Source organism: Xenopus laevis, chromosome 6S (genome assembly GCF_017654675.1).
Source record: "Xenopus laevis strain J_2021 chromosome 6S, Xenopus_laevis_v10.1, whole genome shotgun sequence".
Classification (NCBI taxonomy): domain Eukaryota; kingdom Metazoa; phylum Chordata; class Amphibia; order Anura; family Pipidae; genus Xenopus; species Xenopus laevis.
In genome coordinates, this window is record NC_054382.1 from 35,106,452 (window position 1) to 35,127,701 (window position 21,250).

Genomic DNA, 21,250 nt, shown 5'->3' on the forward strand with positions numbered 1-21,250 from the left:
TCCAGCACACGTCAGAATATCTGATCAAATGTCGGGACATATGCCATTGACTTCTACATGATTTAGGCAGGTCTGAGTTGGACTACCTTTTTATTTTGACCTTTTACACCATCGGAGTTTAAAAAAATCTAGGTTTTTTTTCTTTGAGAAAATTGTGTTTTTTGCCCTTTAAAAGTCCGACCAGAAAAAAATCGGACTTTACTAAATAACTCCCTTAGTAGTTATGGAATGGCCATTTCTAAGCATCTTTTCAATTGGTCTTCATTATTTATAGTTTTTAAATTATTAGCCCTTTGCTTCTTACTCTTTCCAGCTTTCAGACGGGGGTCACTGACCCCATCTAAAAAACAAATGCTCTGCAAGGCTACAAATCTGTTGTTATTGCTACTTTTTGTTACTCATCTTTCTATTCTATAGCTGCTTACACAGCATATGGCATGCAGAATGGTACCTTGGCTTGTAGAACTAACACAAGTGGCAACTATAGTACATACAGCATCTGAATTCACTCACTCTGTTCTATGCAAAGGTGCTGAAGTTAGCATGTTGATTTTGGAAGTCACTACACCAGTGGTAATATTATTTCTAGTCTGACGAACATGCCTAAAAAAAAAAACCTCATGTTAATGTCCAAAATAAACGGACCTCTCTGAATTCAGGTAAAAGAAAATGAGAAAGACTGGAAATATTAGTGCAAGGACAAAGTTTACTGTGTGAAAACAGAAAAATATTTGGAAGACAGAGTCAGGCTTCCTCATTAATTGCTGGCATCCCCTTCCTTTGTACGGCAGGGATTCAATGGTCCAGTAATGCATCTGACAGACAACAAGTTGGTCACCTCCGGACCACACCATAAATTGGCTTTCGCAGCAGTGGTTAAGTAGAAAGTTGCGTCTTAAATCTTCCCTGGTAAAGGAGCCAACTAAAACAATCTTCTGCACTTTTTCTCTGTTAATTAGTAAGGTTGCATATTTGTTAACTCCTTAATAGTTCTTAAAAACCTGATGCACTGAGCCACAGCTGAGCTATGTTATATGCAGTTAGTACAGATATCATCACTTCTTTAGAAGAGCAACAATCTCATGAAGGGGTGGTTCACCTTTAAGTTAACTTTTAGTATGTTATTGAGCGGCCAATTCTAAGCTCTACTTCTTTCTTTCTTTATTTTTATAGTTTTTAATTATTTGCCTTCTTTTTCTGGCTCTTTCCAGCTTTCAAATGGGGGTCACTGACCCCATGTTAAAAAAAGGAATGCTCTGCAAGGCTACACATGTATTGTTATTGCTACTTTGTATTACTCATCTTTCTATTCAGTTCCTCTCCTATACATATTCCAGTCTCTTATTCAAATCAATGCATGGTTGCTAGGGTAATTTGGACCACAGCAACCGGATTGCTGAGACTGCAAAGAATGCTCAATAAAAAACATAAATAATGAATAGAATAAACAATTAAAAAACAATTGCAAATATTATCAGAATATTACTCTTTACATCATACTACAAGTTACTTTTAACCAATGATTTTTTTCTATCAAAAATTTTTTTTCGTGTTCCTTGGAAATGGCAAATAGAGTCCCGAAGGCTTAAAACAAAATAATTAATCTTATTGCATTAGAGCTCATTTACTGAAATAACACTATGTCTATAGTGCACAATATCAGACATTTGCATGTTTTTCCCCAATGCAATTTTTTCAGAGCATAATGGTGCTCACTGTAGAATGTGCACAAGTCATTGTTTATACCTGATTCGCCAATATGGAATATGTCTTCTATTCACTGAATAAGTAGGTCATACAAGTAGCGATAAATACTGATAAAACAGTAAGTACACAATATGAAGCTTCTAGTATAAAAGGAGAACTAAAGCTAAACTAAAGAAATAGGACAGAAATGTTGTACATTATGTTTTGGGCTTCTTTGTCAGCCCACGGCAACCACAATCCTTTTACAGAAGATCTGTGTCTCCAAAGATGCCCCAGTAGCTCCCCATCTTCTTTTTTGCTGATTCACTGCACATGCTCTGTGCTGCTGTCACTTACTGAGCTTACAATATACTGTATATACAAAATGTTAAAATATAAGGTTGATTAGTACTGAATACAGATAATTACTAATTCAGTTCAGAAAGGAATGCAATAAGCATCATGCAATGTAGCATCAGTTTATAAATTTGAACTTGAAAATTTGTGACAACCCCTAAGATTAGCTTCTCAACAGCTGCTCAGAGCCCAATGAGAATGTGAGCATTGCAGACACTTTCCAAGATGGTGACCCCCTGTGACAATTATGAAGTCCTGGATCATTGCTTCTGTCAAGGTGCTGAAACTTTAGGCTGGTGCAATAAGCTCATTGTGTAAAATATGGAATTTTTAATCATATTTATTTTAGGGTTTTAGAGTTCTCCTTTAACTATGGCTTCCATGGTGCTGTATAACCTGAAGTGCAACGACTGCAGACTGATAATGATCTCCTTAAAATGAGCCCCTTGATTTCATTTTCCAGTTCTTTAATAATTCACCGCTGTAACATGGTTTTCTCTACTGTGTGAGATATTTTATAGAGCTAGGATTTTCCAATTATTTCTGTGGCATGTGGCTGTCCTTTGATTTTTAATAATGCTCAAATAAAAAAATGAAATAAGATACTTTTTCTCTACTTCACTGGCATGTGGATTACCTTTTTATTGTTATAAATGCATGCTGTTCATTAATCCACTACCATCACAGTTTTCAATATTCCTTCCCAGTCCAATGCTACTCTGAATTAGTCTTAACACAAATTAGGGGCTATAGACATTACCCAATTTTAAGGCATGACTGATAAAATTATCCTGAATCATAAAAAATATAGAGTGCACAATAATTGGGGTGCTTACACATTCACTTTGGATGAGTAGATATTTCTACTCGTCAGTCAGGAAAATAAATATCTATATTGGAGAAACTCTCAATAATTTGAAAGATTACATAGATGCTTTCATAGCAAAAGGATGAATTTATGACATGCATACTTAGAGATGAAAAGTCAAAACTTCAATGCAGTGTCTTGTGTCAATGGTGTGGGATAAGACTTTCCAATCCAAGGGGCTTAGCATGTCTGGCAAAAGATTGCTCACTTGTTCCACTCACTCTTTATGTCCCAGATGCCTGATATTTGTTATATATATATATATGGTCCACACAGGGACCTTTTTCAAGGCAACCATGTCAAACATCCAAACAAGTTTACATACCCACAATCCCATTAAACCTATCAACAGGAAGTGACATAACATCAAGTGTTGCAAACCAATCAATTAAAGCTGAAAGGCTATAACAATCATAAAAGTGACCAAGTATTGTATATGTGCTTATATATATAGATAAAAGCATAAGATCGACCATTAGGGCAGCGCTTGACCTGAAACCAAGAAAGGAAACCAAACAGGACATCTCAAAGCAACCTGTGGCCCAACACTGGTTGTCAGCTAAACATCCGGCATCTGCCTTTAAGTGTATGCCAATTGATTGCATACAGGATTCAACAAGAGGCAGTAATACTGACCGCAGGCTGCTTCAGAGAGAAGCCTTTTGGACATTCAAACTGAACTGTGTAGCTCCTAAGGGTCTTAATAGCTCCTTGACTTTGAACTGCTTTTTGTGAAATTATTTGCTGCTGGATATCAATTTTATGAATGGATTACCAGTTTAGCACTAAAGTAAACATAGTGGACATATAGATGGTTTCTATGCATACCTTGTTGCGTGGTACATGCTGTAGACAATATATTCTAATTGGTTTGGCCTTAACCGCGCGTTTACTATGGCAATAATATTTATGACTTAAACCTATAGTTTTCCAATAACCAGGGGGCTTCTAAGTAACCTACAGAATACATTACAATTTAAATATTAACTAAACAATACAGTGATGAACCAGTGTTGAACTGAAACTTTTTATGTATATTTTGATCACATTACATACCTTTTTAACGTTAATATTTTCACTTTTAATGGTACTGTTGTGAGAAATATTTATGAGCAATTACTCTAAGCACATTAGCACTTTTTGAGGCTTATGCTTTTATCTATATATATATATAAGCGCATATACAATACTTGGTCACTTTTATGATTGTTATAGCCTTTCAGCTTTAATTGATTGATTTGCTACACTTGATGTTATGTCACTTCCTGTTGATAGGTTTAATGGGATTGTTGGTATATAAACTTGTTTGGATGTTTGACATGGTTGCCTTGAAAAAGGTCCCTGTGTGGACCGAAGCGTCACGTCGGCTTTACATGTGATTTTCTAATACACTTTGATTATTCATGAAATACCTCCGTGTTGCTGGTCATTTGTCTTCATATCTGATTTCCTTACCTTGCACCTGAGTTGAAACATAAAGAGCAGAGTGCTGCCCATATGGACTCACATATATATATATAGTATGTCCTGCCATAGGCCTAAACAAAACTCTCCTGATAAAATAATTAGCTAATTAATGCAACCCTTTCTAATAATAAATTATTATTATCCTTTATTTATAAAGCACCAACATATTTAGCAGCCCTTTGCAAGAACTGAGCCCTTACCTGTAGGAGTGCTACTGCGAAAGGAGGAGGATGGTGTGATTGGTGGAGTGACTGGAGGCGTGAGGCTGCCGCTGCCATGGCGTGGTGGGGTAGACACGTTCCCGCGGGATACGGAACTTGATAATGTCAATGAGAGCTTAGGCTGGATTTTTTTCTTTAGTGTTTCTTGTTCACGTCGGGCTGCATCAGTCATGAATCTAAAATGAAAAACAAAATGTATTTCTTTGAAACTACAGAACTTATGATGACCCCAAACTGAAATGAATGGATATTCAGACTTGGCTCCACATCGATTGCCTATAGGTAAAACCTGCAAAAAGACTTCTGACCTGCTCCTGACAGGTATTAACTACAGGTCTTCCTTGAGTTGTAGCATGCTGCATGTCTCACCAAAATACACATTACCAGTTCCTTCATGGTCTTCATGCCATAGTGCCAAGTTCCCACGTGCTAAGTGGACATTTGCTAGTACCTAACTTCAAGATTGGTTGGTGTTTTTTGTATGTCTTAAATGAGAACTCAACTAATTTCTATATGTTTTTAGCTATTAGACCCCTGCAGAGGCCCACCTCTCCTCTACACAACACATCTGTGCCTGTACCTAAAGGTCTCTGGGCACCAGGTACCAGCTATGGAACTTTAAAGCAGCAGAGTATTGTTGGCCATTGCTATCTTCTGCAGGCTATTAGTTAAAAACCTACATGTGGAGGGTTAGTTTTAATGCATATATGTTAAAAACCATACTGTACCATTAACAGTTGGAAAGTGGCACACGGAGCACCCAGTATGGCATTATGGGGACCTGAACATACCAGCTGCTTAAAGGATTGTGCAAAAGCTGTGCTGCTCTACGGGCTGCAATGTTTCTGTAGATTCGTAGTACCCCTACTCCTGCCCCTAGCCCATTATAAATAAACCCAGAAACAGGGAAGCGCTGTTCCTATCAAGTTCTGAGCTAGAGGTGTAAAATACAAACACTTTATACATATTAAACATACACTTATTATTATGCCACTTCTGATAGGGTTGCTTATTATGCCACTTCTGATAGGGTTGCAAGAGGACAGCTTGTAAAAATCTTTACTATCTACACTGTGAAGCCGATGCAAATAGATAGGATTAATATTCCTCAAACTCATCCAAAATGTATCAAACCTTTTAAATGATGTTCCTATCAGCCTTGCTGGCAGTAACCTTTGCTTCCTTTAACAACCATTATGCGATCAGCAATTTAAAGCTATATTTATTCTCATCTTATTAAACTGAAAATAGTAACTTAAGGGGCACCTATCACCCAAACATGATTCCCTCCACCAGAGGTGTATCAGGACCTCCTTGCGATATGTGTGTGTGGGCACAGTACTCATTAGGGGGCATTTCTTAGAACAATACTATTGTTCTTCCCGTCTGGAGGCAGGGTTCTGTTAGTCCATAGGGATGTCGCGGACTGTTCGCCCGCGAACTAATTCGCGCGAACATCGACTATTCGCGTTCGGCGAATGTTCGCGAACGTCGCGCGACGTTCGCCAATTTGGGTTCGCCTTAGCTGGCGCTTATTTTTGCCCTCTCACCCCAGACCAGCAGATACATGGCAGCCAATCAGGAAGCTCTCCCTCCTGGACCACCCCCACACCCCCTGGACCACTCCCCTTCCATATATAAACTGAAGCCCTGCAGCGTTTTTTCATTCTGCCTGTGTGTGCTTGGAAGAGCTAGTGTAGGGAGAGAGCTGTTAGTGATTTGAGGGACAGTTGATAGTAACTTTGCTGGCTAGTAATCTACTTGATACTGCTCTGTATTGTAGGGACAGAACTCTGCAGGGATTTGAGGGACATTTTAGGTTAGGTAGCTTTGCTGGCTAGTAATCTACCTTCTACTGCAGTGCTCTGTATGTAGCTGCTGTGGGCAGCTGTCTGTCCTGCTGCTGATCTCTCATCTGCATCTGTTCTTCAAACAACTGCCACCTAGCTGTCTAAATATCAATAATAATACCGTCTCCAGAAACACCACCCGAGTGACGTTTTTCAAGCAGCAATAATATATTCCGTATCCAACGGCTGTAGTGTATACGTTGCCCTTGCAGGCATTATTTGCCCAGTCTTTAACCAAGTGCCACCTAGCTGTGTGAGCTTTTTCACATTCCGTGTCCAGAAACATCACCTGAGTGACGTAGTGTGATTTCTGCCCTTTACAGCACAAAACGCAGCGCTGTGTCAACAATGGATTTTTCAGATACATTTTTGCCCTTGATCCCCCTCTGGCATGCCACTGTCCAGGTCGTTGCACCCTTTAAACAACTTTAAAATCATTTTTCTGGCCAGAAATGTCTTTTCTAGCTTTTAAAATTCGCCTTCCCATTGAAGTCTATGGGGTTCGCGACGTTCGCGAACTATTCGCATGTTTTGTCGCAAGTTCGCGAATATGTTCGCGAACATTTTTTCCGCCGTTCGCTACATCCCTATTAGTCCACACTATTGATGGGGGAAACAGGTTTAGATGATGATGTACTTTAAATGACCACTATCCTATCTTCTCTAGGGACAATTATGAGCACTGTTCTGAATAATTTATGAATATCTAGAAAGCTCCTGTAGACGCCAACAATTCTGACTCATACAGACAAGCGCTTAAACTTGCTCTCCCCTGCGTGCTCAGCCACAGGGGAGCGCAGGAAAGAACGGATCAAATTTATTTGAAGGGGCTTGAGAAATGTGGCAGGATTGCCTTCTATTACCCCTGCCCTTTACAATAGACGTTGAACCTCTAGCAATAAAATTAAAACAGAGAAGTGGTCCTCTAAAAAAACTTAACCTCTATTAACAACTTTTTTTCATATGATAAGAGAATATCTACCAGCTGCTGGATTTTGGCACTAATAGAATAATAGAGCAATAGAACACAATACTTGACCTGTCCAGGCAGTTGTACCCCAGAAATATTTCTACTAGGACTGGTGGATAAAATACTGCCTTTAAATAAAACAAGATCACTCTTATGCTTCGTGTTTTTAAGCTACAAAACTGGTTATCATAAGATGGTAGGCACCCAGCCTCTAGTTCTTGATGCATTGTTGTCTCTGCTTAACTCACCTATGCGTAAAGAATCTGTTTTAGTCAGATCCCATATCTGTCCGCAGCCACCAAGTGAAACTATCATGAGAACCTGGAAGGTAATCAGGATTTTTGTCCCAATTAAGCAGTGGTTTGTGTAATTATAACCCTATTGTAAACTGCCCCACTGTTTAAGTACAAATGTGCTCACATTCTATGATTTTTTAAACTCTCAGTATTATGAGTAACTCATAATATGACAAATTAATACATGGCTAGGCTATCATTTAAAACAGGACAAGCAATTAAGCGCTCTATAACCTGGTTTCTATATTTACTGAAATGCATATGGTAGTAGAGTTAATTAACCATTGGGGCAGGATGAATTTTAATCCATGGATAGCAGCAAAACAAAGAAGTACTACAAAAACATATTACTACTACCTTACTAGTTAATGAATACCTTTGTTTTGGAGGCTTTTAAATATCTTTTGGTAATATGAAACACACTCTTGTAAAATAGCGATGCACAAACAGGCACAACATACAAGGGACAAGGAGCAAAGTTCTAACCATTGGAAAGCCACATTTAACCATGAGCCTTGTGTTTTACTGGATACAGGTAATTTGCATCCTGCATATTATTCATCTGCTTATTCAAAGTACCTAATAGCCGCCTAGCTTCTCCTCTGCTGTAATTGTCTTTCCCTTGTGTAGTTCTATGTCTCATCCTGAATTCCAGGCCAGCAGTGAAACAGAAGGCTTCCATGTGTGCTTCACATTCCACTTTACACAACTGCTCATTCAGGCTGTTTTTTACCGCAAAACACAGCCAAGGCATTACAGGCATCAATGGAAATGTGTCTGCAATAAAATGTTCTGTTTGATGTTATTAAAATAGATATATAATTACCAAATTAACTAAATGCACCCCACTGACAGTACAACAATCAATATTTTTCCCCTATTATCCACATTCTGGAAACATATCCAGGCTCCCATTTGTGGTTGACCTATGCCATGTGGAAGGAGCGATGGGACTCAACATCTTCCTGCTGTATATATATTGAAACACACAGAACCGTTAACATCCTTTATTTACAAAGTAAAACAATATTACGCAGTGCTTTGTGTTCAGCTGTTAACATTAGTCCCTACATCAGTAGAGCTTACAATCTACTTTCCCTATCACAGTCACACAAACAAGAAGCCAATTTACCAAGCAGTCCTGTAACAGCATTGATCTATATGCCTATAAAATTGTCCACAGGAGCTCACCATCTTGAATCTTATTAGGTCATCTTCAGCTAAATGATTATTGGAAATCACCAAGCAGAAACTGAGGTTCATCTCTCATAGACGCTAATGCCATGGGGCTGATTATTATTAGTTATCATGTAGAATACACTGGTTTCTGAGCTGCCACCAGGCCCAGATATACAAACTGGGCACGTCCATAGGCTGGCTCTGCACATTGCCCCCCTTTCCAACAAGTACAATACGACACTGGAGACTGATGTGCGCGAGATTTGCAAATTTCCTTTGTGTCTCCAATGCTCATAACTAGGTGGTTGGGCGACATGCCGCTCTAGAATTTCTGTTTGCCTTAGGCCCAGGCCTTTGAGGCCTTGCCACAAATAAAGCAAGCAAAGTAAGACAGCACACACCCAATACAACAATTGTAAGATACAAATACTTACAGGACTCCCCAATAGAGTCACCAAAAGATAAGGAGCGTTCCAAAGGTGAAGACTGCACACTCTGGAATTAAAACATTTTTTTTTAATTACATCAATTTTTTTTTACAAACATACATTTTATAAACATAGGCCCTACCCGTTTCGACCGTTTATGTCTGCATCAGGGGCAAAATTATACAAAGCAGCTGCCTTTTTGTTTTCTTTTTGTATAATTTTGCCCCTGATGAAGTCCTAAACGGTCAAAACGCGGAGGGCCTATGCATATGGGGCCTTTATTATTATTTTTGTAAAATCTATTTGATGTAATTTAAAAAAAAATTTTGGACACCAATTCACTCTGATGTAATTACTGAATAGCCTTGTATTGCGACTTTATATTGTATAAATACAGTATATTGTATAGATATATTTAAGCTCAGCTAAGTGACAGCAACACAGAGCATGTGTATCAGCACAAATGATTGGGATCTACTGGGGGCATTTAAGCTTTCATTCTCCTTAGATCATTGATTGTAGTACAGGTACTGTGTTATCAAGGCAATGGCCTTTAGGCTATTAGTCTATTTTAGGAAGTTATTTCTATGGCTGAGGTGCAAGGTTCTTATCTCTTTCCTAAGTGTGTGTGGCCCAGTTAAAAATATGTAGTGTTCATAAATTGCTTCAAATTATTTACAAAGTGCAGGGTGCATGTCATCTGAAAATTAAAGTAGGCCCTGACATTTCAGGTACACAGAGGCCCAATCAACCCACACAGAGGCCCAACCTATTAAATACTGACTTTCTATGGCATCTTATAGCAGCCCCTCTGGCATTTGCCAGAACCCACAGATTGCCAGTCCGGGCCTGGTCGGGGTCTGTCGTGGGGAGGGCACTTCATCCCCCTCCCCCATCTCCTATCTGTCCCCTTGCACAGGAGGTAAATATAGGACTGTGTTGCATTTGTCCTCACTGCGCTACACCTTGTGCTTAATTATGCAGAGATCAGGAATGCCTCTGACACAAGGGCTTTCAGAATTAGCACTTGATGTGATTTGGCACCCCTTAGTAAATTGCTCTTGTACAGCGCTCTCTGCATTTGTCAGCAATGCATACAAAAGGGGTTGGAGATGCCACATGGGTGCACCCTGAAACATTATTCAGAGTGGTCCATCTGAGAAGAACAGGGGTGGCAAGGAAAGCCTCTTTGCATCTGATCGAGATTTGTGGGAAGGCCTGTGCCTAGGAAGACAGGATTTTAGGAGTGACTTCTAAATTGGGTTCAAAGTGCTGGGACGTGCAGGAGAATTGATTTGTTTTTGTAATTTTCCCACATGCGGCTAGATGCAACTCTTTAGCACACTGGGGCTCTAAGGGCTGCAATTGATTTGCTGTTACCTCTTTTGCAGTTGGCATAGCCCTGTAAATTAGATTCCCTGCCTGTTGTAGTCATATCAAACCCGTGAGCTTCCTGGGATAATCTGCAACTCCCAAGATCCTCGGCTACCCATAAGCAGCTGAAAGCATATAGAGCTCTGTGGTGTGCTGTATCCTTTCCTCACCCCAAAGGCACATGAGAAAGCCTTTTTGCCTCATGCACAGATGACAAGAAACTAATACTGCCTGCGTCTAAATCACTCCACTTGCACTCTTTTCACAAGATGAACCTTTTTCATTAAGCAGAGGCTCACCAAATAATATGCTTGACTTTTATAGGCCAGATTGCAAATGCACTGCATACTCAGTAAGTAATACAGTAAGGCTTAGAACATGGAAAAATCAATGCATGGCATTGGCAATCTGTAATAATATCCTAATGGAGAACACAGAAAGAAAAGCTGGAAAATATCATCTGACTCACTTGCAATTAATTGGAGCGCGGTATACAAAAATTTAACTTTTTTCTTTTTAGGGGATGTCAACATTTCGACAATGTCTTTGAGCGGGAACGGGCTATAACGAATGACTCAACCACATTACTTCAATTAAAGTAATATAACAACACTACAATATTGCTGTTTCAGTTTTAACAATTAAATACTTATTTCTGCAGACTCCCGCTGCTGCTCCAAAACAATTACCATCTCACAGCTGTAGCCCGGATTGAATTATATGATTTCATACTTGGTGCAGTGCCGAAAGCATGGACACTGCCCACAATTTCTAGGCTGTTTACCAGACTCAGACTAGACTGAAGGAAGAATATTCCTCAAAACCCTTCCCCCACCTTAAATCGACTAACAAACGTGTAGCGTGAGACAACAGTACCCTCTGCAGGACAAAGACATGTTAACCATCAGTGACAAAGTACCGGTAGATTGAAATAAAGAGCTGATGGATATCCCATTTGTAATATTGTAAATATTTAGACTTCTTTATTTGGAGGCAAATTTAAGAAGAGTTTGTTATACATGGGATCCGTTATCTAGAAACCCATTAAACAGAAAGCTCTGAATTACGGAAAGCCTGTCTCCCATAGAACCCATTTTATCCAAATAATTCAAAATTTTAAAGATGATTTCCTTGTACTCTGTAATAAAAGAGTACCTTGTACTTGAACCAAATTAAGATATAATTAATCCTTATTGGAAGCAAACCAGGCCTATTGGGTTTATTTAATGTTTACATGATTTTCTAGTAGACTTAAGGTATGAAGATCCAAATTACAGAAACATCCATTATCCAGAAAACCCCAGGTCCCAAACATTCTGGATAACAGGTCCCATACCTGTACAGCTATAAACAGTGGTTCCGTGTATTTGTAATAAGCAGATCTGGGTACAAACACACTTACTTAGGTGATATAAACCCTGCAGGAACAAAGAACTGTGACTTTTACCCCTTGTTGATATGTTAAAGTATGCTGGGATTGTGCAATGTGTGGGGAAAGCAAACGTTTAGATCCCCTTTGAATGAGGTGAACCAAACTGACAATATAGAAGACAACCAATGCATTTCGCTTATGTAATGTATGATTATGCATATGTCTACCTAAACCATAATAATCTGCCCAGGGCACATAACAAGCATTTCGCACATACAAATTTAACTTTGGGATTTAATTGCAATATTCAAATAATCACTTAACCCATCTGTCCTTTAGGGCTCTTACACATGAGTGTTCTGACCTGCGCTCCCCTGCGTTCCGTTTTTTGGCGTTCAGCCGCAGGGGAGCGCAGGAATAGACGCAAGTCATTATTTGAAATGGGGCCGTACTCACTCAGGCGCGTGTAGGCGCCGAACGCAGGTTCAGACGCAACATGCAGCATTTTTCCTGCGTTCGGTGCCTACACGCGCCTGAGTGAGTACAGCCCCATTTCAAATAATGACTTGCGTCTATTCCTGCGCTCCCCTGCGGCTGAACGCCAAAAAACGGAACGCAGGGGAGCGCAGGTCAGAACGCTCATGTGTAAGAGCCCTAAAGCTGTCCCACTAGAAATCTTGTTCTCTACAGAGGTTAAAAAAAAAATTACTTACACATGTGACATGAAAAACAATTCACCAGTGAGAATTCTTCTGAAAATAAAATAATAATAATTAAATATATTGGCGATTTCTCCAGTGAGACTGTTGATTACCTGCACTATGCTATGCTGTTATCTTACATACAGAGATTAGTATGTCACTTTGGACTCATTATATTATACTGAAATCAGACATGTGGATAAAGGACAGACTGGTTCAGTGCTGGGCAACTGCTCAATACTTCCAGCTCCAGTTACAGCAACAAAGAACATAGGGGCAGATTTACTAAAGGGGCGAAATGACTTTGCCAGAATTATCGTTTTCAGGGACTTCGCAGATTTACTAACAGGCACATGCATCACTTCACTAGTGAAGAAGATAGACACTAGCGGTGATTTGCCCTCTATCGCCAGGCGAATTTTCACTCTGGCAAATGAATGTTACTCCGCAAATTCACTAAGATGCGGATTTCACTGAAAGTTACCGCTTTCGCCAGCTCAGACCAGGCGAAATGCACTGGAGTGCATAGATCTTACATCATATTTTTTAGTTGAAAAAGTCCAAAAAAACGCTGGCGTCTTTTCCTTTTTTCAGCGTGATAGCCTGCAAAAGTCCTTAAAAATATTTTTGGGTAACCAGGTTCCCCCATACATTTTCTAAAATATGTAACATTAACTATACAGTGGGCTCATGTTTAGGGCATTATAACAACTATATTTTCTTCATTAAGGTTCTCTGGACTTGTGTGATGTAATGTAATGAGGGAAGACCTCTAACGAAGTTGTGCTAGGCAGAATTGAACGATAGCGCATCTTCACTTTGATTTGCTCACATTGCTGAAGTAATGCTAGTGAAAATTCGCCAGCCTTTTGCGCCCTGGACGCAACTTTGCATTTTAATAAATTAGCGTTGTCTGAGCAAATTTTAGACTGGCCTGGAATTTTCGAATTTTCGCCGCATAGTAAATTTAACCCATAGAGCCATGTTTATACATGTTCTTAATGCAGCTGTAGGCCCTAGAAAGCTGGAGAAAAGTTGTATTGCACAATATTGCTTTAAACATACAACCCTGATTTTGCTGGACTTCAGCTCCCAGCATACCTCAATCTTGATAACATGTTCCATTTTTCTGGGTTTGTCATCCAGCAACAACTGTGTAAAAGTAGTTGAACGGTGCAGCAATATTTGGCTCTTGTATATAGTGAAAAATATCCCTATTGACAACAGCTCATTCAGCTGGGTTTATGTAGAAAAGGAGCATAAACACTGTCTGAGCGGCAAAAATAAGCAGACATATGTGATTCCTCACACTGTGGGGAAAGCTTAGGCTGGTCCCTCCCTGTTCACCTTGTTTAATTTTGAAATGATGGATTCTAAGGGGTATATTTATCAAAGAGTGAAGTTAGCGATCACCAGAGTCCTCTAGAGTGAAATTCCGCCACTTATTTTGATGGGATTTGAAAGGCGTATTTTAAAAGGATGAACATTCACTTTCATAGAAATTAATGGAGAGTGGTGGAATGTCACTCAAGAGGACTGTGGCGATCTCTACCTTCCTATTTTTGATAAATATATCCCAAAGTCCTTCTGCTTTGTATGGTGGGTGGGGCCCAGATGTAAAGGTATTAGGGATGTGGTAGGCTTAGGCCACTAGAGTGATAGTAGCACCATGGATTTTAAGCGTAGAAAAAGCACTGGCTGCAACTGACTGTCTCCAGTTTTTATTTAAATTATAAATATTACTTTCAATGTAGGTTTGCCTAGCACTGCCAAACAAAGTGATGGGTACATCCTTTTAGCTGGGTCTAATTATGGTAAATATAGAGAATTGCTTTGTTTCACTATCAAATAAAAACATGCTAAAAAATTTTATTAAATGAGAATTGTTATCATGATAAATAATAAATTATAGATAATATGCCTAGTTAACCTTTTTATTCTTCATCAGTGATTTTAGGTTAAAAAAGGCATGCGATCTTATGTATAATTAAGTATTGATTGTTTACATAATGTCTATTGGGTGTTACAAATTGCAAAGGCAATTGCAAATGTTCTAAACACCAACAGCCTGTTTTCAACCTCCTCAACAAATGGCAAATGAATTATTAAGCAAAGTACAAGCTGCTGAATTAATAGCTCAAGGCAAGCAAGAAGGGGGTTAGTTCTAAGGAGAGACTAATAGTGTGAGAAGTCATTTCATTACTGTCTGCCGGAGACACTTCCAAACAGATGGAAATGAATCAACGGCAGTGGTGTGTTTTTCCATTGGCATGCAGTTCAGTGAAGGACTCAGCACTCAACACAGATACATCATTTTCTCAAGTGTAAAGGATAGTCTTTAAAGGGGATTACCCACAAACAGTAGTTTAAAAGAAAAAGTGTAAATAAGCTGCACAGAGAATGACAAAAGAAAATCTGAAGACCTTCCAAAGGACTCAGTAATCTAGCACTTGACATCTGACCATTGGCAGCCAGTATTACCATGTTTATTCAACTTTATTTACCGTAACATAATTACAATATGGGAAAATATTACCAGTAAGCAAATAGCAAGAGTTGTACTGCAATACTTTCCACTAGATGTTATTGTTGCTTCCCTTCAAACATAAAAGGTTGGGCACCAGTACTGGGAGTTCCAGTTCATTCCATAAGTGTTAAATTGGGGCTCTTCTTAGTCCAGTCAAGTTCATCCAATCCCATCTCAGCCAACCCATTCTGTACAGACTACACTTTGTACATGGGGGCATTATTGTGCTGAAACAGGAAAGGCTTTCCCAAACCATCACCACAAAGTAGGCATTGTGAAGAATGTCATTGTATGGTACTTGCGTCAGCAATGATGGGTGTAGTTTAATACTACTAATTAATTATTAAAAATAATTAAAAACACAGGTATAGGATTTATTACCCAGAATGCTTGGAGCCTTGGGTTTTCTGGATATCGATCTTTCCATAAATTGGATCTCTTTATCATAAGTTTACTAAAAAAATATCTAATAAATAAATCCACTTAGGAAATAGTTTTTAAAATTTAGAAGAAAAGAACAACACATGGCTTATCTAAGTCGGAAGGTAACGTTTATTGTTAATTTTTACTGTTAACCATTGTAAAAAGGGAGTGCGTGACTATCAAATGGGCTCTTGAAACCCTAAGGTACTATCTCTTGCGCTGTCAGTTCAGAATACTAACTGGCCGCGCTCCTCCAAAGTTGATGGTGCAGAATAAGGATAAATAACACATCATAGGAATATAACCCTAATTTGGTTACTGTTTCTTTAAATAGCAATTAACCCCTTGCAATCCAGGGCCCTGAAGTTATCTTTGCTTATGAAAGATACTGGGAACTGGGATTTACAGTGCAGTGCCTCCACCTAGGGAACAGGAGCACACCTCAGGGGGTTTCCACTAGGAAAAATAAAACACATCATTTGCAAATATAAACTTTATGTAAAACTGTATTCAATAACTGTAAATGCAAAATACAACACAATATTATTACTTTACTCTGAGGAACCTGTGTGGACTATCAACCCCTGGCACAGTCTCTCAATGGCACAGTCCCATACTCCACTCCGGGTGGATAAATGCAGAATCTGGGCAGTTCAATGTCCCTTCCCCAAGAGCTCTTATGTCCCCAGGAAGTGCTACCTACCCCAAGATACCTTTTTGAAAGTAGTAGCCACTTTTGACATGGCAGGCACACAAGCAAGACCTGTCCTCACCCTGGGGAAACACATAGTAGCCAAAGTATCCACAGGCAGGAGTTAGGAACTGGCTTTTCCTGAAGCTCAAATGCTTTCTCAATGCAGCCCTTTCCAAGCTCTTCCTGATTAGTCTTTTTATAAGCAGCACTGTCACACTCCACAGATCTAGCTCTGGCTGGCTGTTGCTGCAGGGGTTTCTTTGTAAGCCCTGTCACCTACACATAAAGAGCTGCATAATAATAAAGGTGATTAGATATCTGAGCTGTCAATCATATATTATCTTCCCACCTCTATGACTGAGGCACAGAGGTGGGGCAGTCAATTATTTTCACTTTCCATTCACCAATTCCCAGATGTCAAGGCCCTCCTCACATTTCCCCTTCCTTCCTCAGGCAATATAATTGTGTAGGGCACTGCTCGTCGGCATTAGTTCCCCCATCGTGCATACACAATATTTTGGAGTGATACACAATTGGTTTTAATAACAGTGTCCACATAATCTTCTGCCTGCTTGCTATGATTGTGTAATTCCACGACTGAAGTAAAAAACATTTAAATAATAAATATAGTGTAAGCAAAGTTTATGCTCAGCTAAAAAATTGGAATTATTTCTTAGGATTACAGGTCCCCATTAAGAAGGATTCCAGAGGTCAGAGTCACCTGTAATTAAAAGGGTTATAGGCTGGTCAGAAGGTCTCTTACACCTTGAAATGGACTGTGCAGCTGGGATTGCTAGGAAAGCTGAGAATAATACAGTGCAAGCTGAAGCTGTTTATAGAAAAGAGAAATTGTTAGAATATGTCAGAAATTGTATAATGAGACTTTAATTTGTATTAGCTAAATGTGTGACTGAACTTCTTTGATTAAATGTATTGCTGTGTAAATAAAACACAGGCACAACCTACTTGAACCATCATCTTACCTATGGGAAAAGGGTTACTGACCTCTGCCATCTGAGCGAATCATCCATTATATAAATGTATATAACCATCTATAAACCTCTGGAATTGTGGGAAAAAGGCCAAATTTTGCTTCAAAGTTTTCCATTTTCATGTGTCAGATTCCACAGTTTGGAATGGTAACCATGACATTATTCTGTATGTAGCCCCTCTGTCTCAGCTGGATCAATTTTGGCAGTTTCAGACATCCTTCTGCTATTACCTTTTCTATCGCTATGCCAAGTGTGTTCTGTTCTACAAAATTACTTCAGCACATTCAAATAATGGCTTCTAGAGTGCAGTTATGGGATCTATTATCTTCAAACTTGTTATCCAGAATGCTGAGAAAACTGTCAATGCTAGTTATGAGTAAGGTATATGAGCCCTAATAATGTCTAAATATCTCCTTGAAGTAGGAAAAATAAGTCTATTATGAATATGAAAAGCTTAATTAGGGGAAAAAGTGTCAGAAATTGTTCATGTGTAAACTAATCAAATGGAAGCTGCATTAAATTAGATGTACAGTGCTTCACTAATGCTAACAAATTAGATTGCTATCAAGGCAAACCATTCTCCTATTAAAACCTGTCAAATTTCCTGGAACACAATGTTTTATTTTAGAATATAAGAAGCACTGGGGACAAAGGTGGCAGTGATTAGTTTCTATTAGTCAAGTGGAAAACATAACATTATATTATCTCTCTCTTGCATTTAGCCTCTCGGTCTTCAATATTGACCCAGTTATCTTCTGTGCACCTACTGTGCTACTCAGTCTCATTACCACACACTGTCTGCAACATTTCCTGTATATTATCCTCCTACTCTGGGGCATTGCTTATTTTAAATTCTCATTGTAGTCAGAAAAGGAACTGGAGTCACAATATGTATTTTGACTTAAATTTGCTTATTTAAATGTGTAGTTCTCCATGAGCTACACCCTTCTTTATTTGTATTAACTATACATATTTCTATCCTGTAAATACTATAATAGCAGTTCAGCGCTGAATCAGAACAAGTCTATAACTAAAAGGAAGGGTAAAATATAATATTTGATTTACATTTAACATATGTCTGTTGATCATTTTTGTGGCAACAATTGAAAGTGTTTTCAGTCTATAGTTTCATAGATAGCCATGAATATATGACCTTATTTTTTTATCTCAAGCAAGAACATCTTAGTTCAGCATTAGCTGGATAGCTGCCTCATTAGCAAGATTTCAAAAACTATATATTTCAGGTTTTAAGAAAACTGTGATTTTCTAACCCTTCACACTCCCAAAATGGATATAAAATGACTTTATTTGAGGGGCACATTAGAATTTAACTCCTGGATATCCTTTTCCTCTAGACTGTTGACCAGTCCTAGCCCGTCTACATCTCTTTTTCCTAAAACTAGTATTTTTGCAGGTGGGTCACATAGTTGTAAAAACTCAAATGTCTGTGCTCAAAAACATAAATTGAACTGCATTCTGATGATTCTGGTCATTTTGCCAAATAAAACATTTGACATACACAAGGCGGTAGAGATATTGTTACCATTTATTTATCACAAATTGACGAAAAAAATCTTACACCCCCACCACCATTTAAGATTTTTACGTTTTTAAGATGTTAATATATTACTACATACCATGTTATTTTAAGACTATACATTTTACCCCTCCATTTGAAGCTTATTTGCTTTAAGATAATATCACATACAATGTGGTTGTTATTATGAATAATATTTTATTCCTGTAAAATAGAATATAATATGGATGCTAAGAAAGACTCAATTTAAACAGAAAACTATGATTAAGGGTGTGAAGGGTTACAAACGGATTACAGGAATGCATAGTGTATGTTTGCTCTGGCAGTGCTCCTTGTGCCGAAGTTACAGTGCGTTTAGGTACATAAGCTCCATGATGAACGGAAGAGCACAAGGCACTAGGCCACACACAGATCCTTTTTCTTTGTTTACTCTGATTTACTATTATTTAATCACATCATTTGGTGAAGTTAAAAGGACAATATTCAGCTAACAGCACCTACTGAAGCTACTAATAGCATGTACTCCAGCAACATTACCCCCACTGAAGTCACCCTGCAAGCGATAGGAATATAGAGGTGCAAAACTTACACTGGCATCATTTTGGGCATCCTGAAGGGTGGGCATGGGAATTAATTCCATGCCCTCCTGATTTAGCTGGTGCAAAGCTGGTGCAAAGGAAAATCATTAAGGAATAAAGCACAGGGTTCCCTTGTATCTTAAAGTGCTCTGTACTGAAGCTAATTCACAAATAATAGCAAAGAAAGTAGACTTTAGGCGCAAGCACTTTCTGAGATTTTGCCATTAATGTGCAAATTAGCATGCATTTTCTATGTAGAGCTGGGCCAGAAATGAGTGAATAAAGCCCAAAATGTTACACGGCAGCTGCAGAATACAAAACACAGAAGTCTATACTGAGCAGTAATTATACTGGTCTGCAAGTGATAACATTAGAAATGGCTTTGCCATGGTCATGTCTCTTGTTTGAACAAATAGGTTAACACAATTTGCAGCATTGCACAAAACCTGCCTGAACTTTTTTTTTTTTTTAATCTCAAAAATGCTACCCAGCTCATAAATAGTTGGCCTATTTTGTGAACAAGAAGCTGCACTTAATATTTTATTCATCATTAAGGAATATTTGTGCGCGACCCTGACAGCTTGCTTCTGCCATGATAAATTATTGGATTCCAGTTCACTACAAGAATGCAAAGAAAAAAGCTAATTAACCTAAAAGGAATACTTTATAAAAGCCGCTCTCGTCAATTACTGATTCACAGCGTGGGTGCCATTTATGCGGTAAAAAAAAGGAATCAAGGCAATGACTGCAAATGATTGCTCCTAATGCACTTGCACCTGACACATGTAAATAAGGGTTTATTTCTGGTTCCAAATATTTTATTGTTGCCACAGCACAATGAAAAAAGATAATTGCAGGATAAATGTCACCCCTAGAAATGTGACAACGGCAGTTAAACACACTGGGAAATTAGTACTTAAAATTCATGCATCCATTATTTGGATTAATGTCGACGGCAGGATAATGATATCAGTAAGACAATATGAGAAAGTGCAGAGAGCCCACTCATTAAAATGCTTGTACTGGGTGCAGAATAAGAAAGAGGAAAACAGTCTTGAAAATGATAAAGGTTTTTTTTTGTTTCTACATACTACATATTATTGGGGAAACAATCAATGTTTTGAGGAAAGTTTACTTTTTCACAATATGGTAATTCTTAATTCTATGTCTTGATAATCAACTGGAGGCTAAACCATGCTGACTGCTTCTTGATAAATAAATGATTCTGCAGTCATGAAGTCAATATTGTGTTTTGGACGGTGGGGATGTACAAATTTATAGAAATGTAACTTTGATTGCAAGTGACACAACTTGAACTGGATCCCAAAGAACTTTTGTTTTACAGCTCCCCCCCCCAATCAGTAGCCCTTCTAAGCTTTTGCCCCCCTTTAAATATGAGAAATCCTTCTACCAGTGGCAGCAAAAAGGACCATCTGAGGCAAGGTCCTACCCTTGAGTCATAGAAGAAATGCTCCAAACGTCAGTAAGAAGACAATTATTAAAACTGCTCATCAGTCAGGGAATAATATGGCGGTGGACCTCTTAGTACATGCAGGGTATGCTGCCCTTATTGTTTCTATCCCTAAGGGTAAAAGTAATGCACTAATAAACTAAAAACATTACAACTAGATACCAAACCTGTTCTTTCAGAAATATTTCAGTTTTTAGGACATTGTTGTAGAAGGTGCTCACCCTGACATCCAAATAATGAAATAAGTTTATGTTCACTC

The 21,250-nt window shown here is 38.6% G+C and overlaps 1 protein-coding gene across 1 annotated transcript in view; it reads right to left on the minus strand.

Annotated features, from left to right (window-relative positions):
- The window catches only part of jazf1.S (JAZF zinc finger 1 S homeolog), a 193,540-nt gene that overhangs the window by 29,695 nt on the left and 142,595 nt on the right, over window positions 1-21,250 (minus strand). The window contains exon 3 of the mRNA XM_018269244.2: window positions 4,579-4,775. Within this exon, the coding sequence (XP_018124733.2) occupies window positions 4,579-4,775 (197 nt within the window). The remainder of the gene's footprint in view (window positions 1-4,578; window positions 4,776-21,250) is intronic.